Source organism: Lolium perenne, chromosome 3 (genome assembly GCF_019359855.2).
Source record: "Lolium perenne isolate Kyuss_39 chromosome 3, Kyuss_2.0, whole genome shotgun sequence".
In the NCBI taxonomy this organism is placed as follows: Eukaryota; Viridiplantae; Streptophyta; class Magnoliopsida; order Poales; family Poaceae; genus Lolium; species Lolium perenne.
In genome coordinates this window covers 34,718,639-34,723,082 of record NC_067246.2, presented here as the reverse complement: position 1 = coordinate 34,723,082, position 4,444 = coordinate 34,718,639, and the positions used below count along the sequence as shown (strand labels likewise).

At 48.6% G+C, this 4,444-nt stretch overlaps 1 protein-coding gene across 1 annotated transcript; it reads left to right on the top strand.

Annotated features, from left to right (window-relative positions):
• Positions 1-2,195: 2,195 nt before the first annotated feature.
• Positions 2,196-3,612, top strand: LOC127339082 (putative F-box protein At5g55150). Its single transcript, XM_051364979.1, has 2 exons — positions 2,196-2,244; positions 2,366-3,612. Exons 1-2 carry the CDS (start codon positions 2,196-2,198, stop codon positions 3,610-3,612), a joined length of 1,296 nt encoding a protein of 431 aa, XP_051220939.1.
• Positions 3,613-4,444: the final 832 nt, after the last annotated feature.

The window sequence follows — 4,444 nt, the reverse complement described above, 5'->3', positions numbered from 1 at the left end:
GATCTGGTATTTGTCTAACCCTGATCCTGGTGGTGCCACAGTGGTGCCCAAAGAAAAAATCCCTGAAAAGTTGCCAGGTCACGCGGAGAAGTTGAGAAGGCAAGTCATCATGATGAAGGGTACTGCGACGGTTCTGCTCTGCCACGACATGACCCGACGAAGAAAAAACGGAGTGATTTTGGAATTATCATTTCCAAAACCAGGGGGGCATGTGTTATCACCAGAATTTGACCGGATCAGAGGTGGGCCGCGATTAAGATGGGCTTGAAGAATATACACGAAAGGAATACATGAATCGGCCTTGTATACAAAGTTTGGGCTAGTTTGCCCGTGTATCTGTAAATATAGTAGGATACGTGTCGGTTAGATAGAATTTGGCTCGTGCACAGTTGGGATTATTCCCACGATTAGAAAGTCTACGGACTATAAATATGTATCTAGGGTTATTGAAAAAAACAACAATCACGTTCATCACAAACCAATCTAGGCGCATCGCCAACCCCTTGTTTCGAGGGTTTCTTCCGGGTAAGCATCATGCTGCCTAGATCGCATCTTGCGATCTAGGCAGTACACGTTTATTCGTTGTTCATGCGTTGCTCGTGCTGAAGCCTTGTTGATGGCGAGCAGCGTAGTTATCATAGATGTGTTAGGGTTAGCATTGTTTCATCGTGTCACATGCTTTCGTCCATGCAACCCTTAGACGTCTAGCCGCCCTTACACCTATCTTAGGTGTAAGGGCGGCACCTCGCTTGATCATTATTTAGTAGATCCGATCCGTTATGATTGCTCCTTGTTCTTCAAGGATTAGTTTAATATCTGCATAGTTAGGTCTTGCAAACGGGTTGAAGGATCCAGTAGCACGTAGGGTGTAGTTTGCTAGCCCTAGATAAGATGTTCCGGGGATCAACTTCATGTTGGTTTTTAGGCCTTGTCTAGAGTTGGTTTATTATCACCGTGCGTGGCTGCCAGGCTCAATCACGCGTAGGATGTTCCGATTATGTGGTGAAAACCATAAATCGTCGTAGGTCGTTTTAGCTTTATTTTGATCAAGCAGGACCACCATGTGATCGTAGACCTCATACGAACCATGGGTGGATCGGCTCCTTGAGCCGATTCACAGGATAACCTGAGAGCCGATCGAGGCTCGTATTTAATGTTTACGTGTATGCCATGCAGGAAACTAAGCGAAGCAAATCCATCACCTTCCTGACCAGGTATAGGTCAGGTGGCACGCCCTTGCACCAGCATCGGACGTGCGTGCCGAGGCTTTGCGGGCCGTCGCTCGAGGGACCAGGGCCAGCCGCAGCTCTGTGAGCTTCCCGGCTCTACTGTGTTGCCCGTCGTTGCTCGCCGGTGGGTTTCTGACCGCAACAAGCTGCAAAGCGCATACTCAGGTATGTGAAAGATACGTTGAAACTTGGAAGTACGTACTTTTACAAAGTCATCATCTACTCTTTTGAGTGCCTTTTCAGATGCAGCCTTGGCTGGTTGCCTGGATGATAGGCATTCTACATGTGGTTTTACCATATTTGTTGGGCCAAATCTGGTCTCTTGGAGTGCCAGAAAGCAGGCTACAGTGTCTCGATCTAGCACTGAGGCCGAATATAAAGCTCTAGCTAATGCCACAACTGAATTGATTTGGGTTGAAACTCTTCTCATTGAACTTGGAGTAAAGTTATTGGAAAAACCAAGTCTTTGGTGTGACAACTTAGGAGCTACTTATTTATCTGCAAATCCAGTGTTTCATGCTCGTACTAAACATATTGAAATTGATTTTTATTTTATCAGAGAAAGAGTTGCTAACAATTGCTTGGCTATTCATTTTGTTTCAAGCAAAGATCAAGTGGCAGATGAATTTATAAAGGTACTTCCAGCCAAGAAGCTAGATGAATTCAAGCCCAATCTCAACCTTTCAAGGGAGAGTGTTAGAATATGTAATAGGGCTTTTGTTTCATGAGTTTGTGGTTCATACACCTGTGTATGTACCTAGACATAGTATCTCTTTGGCCCACGTTTTGGCCCTAGTATTAACATGCAACCGAGGCCGAGATCAAGGTACTCGCTCCACCCAGAAACACCAACATTATAATGTTAGATATCTAAGAGATGTGCTCTCAATTCTCTAATACACTCTCAGACGTATGCATAAGATGAACCGAGTGCTTCATTGTATTGTTTTATTTATTCAGTTAGAGATGGGCTCGGACACCGGCCGGCCTGATGTACCTCTCCTAATCGGGCTCGGTAAGCTAGGCCTACGACTAGATATATTTGGCCCTATAATCTGGCCCTCGATCCAATCAGTGTCAGTATCTCGTATTCGATCGGTTGATGTAACATAGCAATCAATTTGATCGACCTGCAGTCACATCGATCATCGGCGCCGGCGGCAGCATGAGACAAGGAAAGAAGTCCTGGCCGTCCGCGGCGGAGTGGCCCAACCTCCCCGACGAGCTCCTCGGCATGGTCCGCTTGAAGCTCGCCAGCCCGCGCGACCGCGTCCGCTTTGCCGCCGTCTGCAGCTCGTGGCGCGCCGCAGCGTCACGGCAGCCACCGCCACCTGCTCTGCCACTCCTACTCCTCTCGCCCCAGGACGAGGACAAGGAGAAGCGGTTGTACTGCCTCGAGGACGGCGGCATGCTGACGGTCCCGGTCACGAGCAGGCTGTGCGGCATGTGGATCAACGGATCCTACGACGGCGGCTGGATCACGGCGGGCAGCATGAACCCGGGGTTGTCGGTCGTGATCCTGAACCTCTTTTCCGGTGTTGAGGTCGAGCTCTCCGCCAAGCAGAGGAGGATCGACTGCGTGCACCACCGCGGCCCATACGTAGCATGGAAAATCATCTTCTCCGAAGCTCCCACCTCGAGCAGCTGCATCCTCGCTGCCATGACCGACACGTGCAACATCGCCTTGTGTAGAATCGGCTGTCCAGACGGCAGTTGGACGATGGAAGGATGCGAGAGGGCGGAGCTCGGGGACATGGCCTTCTGCCAGGGCAAGCTTTACGGCCTAACAAGTTGCAGCGAGAACTTGCTAAGGTACGACATCGGCGAGAACAAACATGGTGCGCCCGTGGTCACCGCCGCACACCCACTAAATGTCCAAAGGCGTCATGGCCCTATATGCAACACCAGGTGCTCCCTTGATTCCGCCAGCTACATCTTTGAGCTGCGTGGCAACCTAGCGATGGCGGTGATGATCCGGTGGTCGGAAAACCACCAAGCTTTTTTCAAGGTGTTCGAGCTTGCCCAATCCAGTTCCAAAGACGATGCACATGACTACAGCTGGGTAGAGTTGCATAACTTGGATGACTACGCCTTGTTCTTGGGACCGACGTTATCCAGAGTAGTCCATGTGCCAATGGGCGGTCGTGGGGGCGTAGAGAGAAACCACATCTACTACTCATACTTTCGAAGCCTGTATGTCGAAGAAAAGGAGTTCGAAGGGAAATCGCACTTAACAAGATCCAGCTGGGGTGACCGGATGTATTCCAGGGAAGATCACAATGTAGGCGACGGTGAAGATGGCGTGCAGCAGATCCCAGCAATAGGCTACTACATTTTTGGTGGCCCTTATGTTCCCATGTGGTGCTTCCCTCCCGACTTCTAGGACGTATTTGGTTCTGGCGAGGTAGTTTTCGTACATACTTGCAGGGTCCTTCAACTATCAAATACTCCAAGCTTGGTGCATTTTTTTCGTTTGGATTATGCGTTATTGTATATACAACATAAATATTTGGATTTTTTTAAACATAGAAAATATTTTAGTTCAAACAAACAGAATACTGAAACTAAAAGATGGATTTTCGATTTCAGTGCAAGCTTCCTATGATAATGCAATGAGCTCATCGTATTTTTTTTTTTTTTGCCAAACACACTACAGACACAGACGCTCACACATACGTACATACACTCACCCCTATAAACGCACACCCTACCCCTTGAGCATCTTCGAGAGACTAGGTCCAAAAAACTGATTCGGTGGGTCTTGAGATTGACGAAGTTACCACGGGCGCATCGCTATCGACGGGAACATCTCCTCCCACTAAAACATATTCCGCCTTTTAATGAGACACCAAAATGTCAAATTTCGCCCGTTAAATTTGGGATTTGAACTCTGATGTACTAGGGGTGCCACATTCCTCCTAATCATCCAACCTCAGGTCGTACTTTGTACTTACTACGTCATGAGTCGCAGTCGCAGTCGCAGCCCCTCAAAATGTTGTTGTATAGTGTTGGAAGCATCTTCTTGGATGCAAAATTGTTCTCGGGCAGCAGGTTGGGCTTTGAAACCAGCAGGCATAAGCAGCAACACACTAGTAGAAAACCTCACATCCATCTAAGCCATTGGTACCGGTTCCCTTACGAACCGGTACCAATGGGGCCATTTGTACCGGTTTGAGGGCTCAGGTGGGCGAGGGGCTTTCGTACCGGTTTGGGAG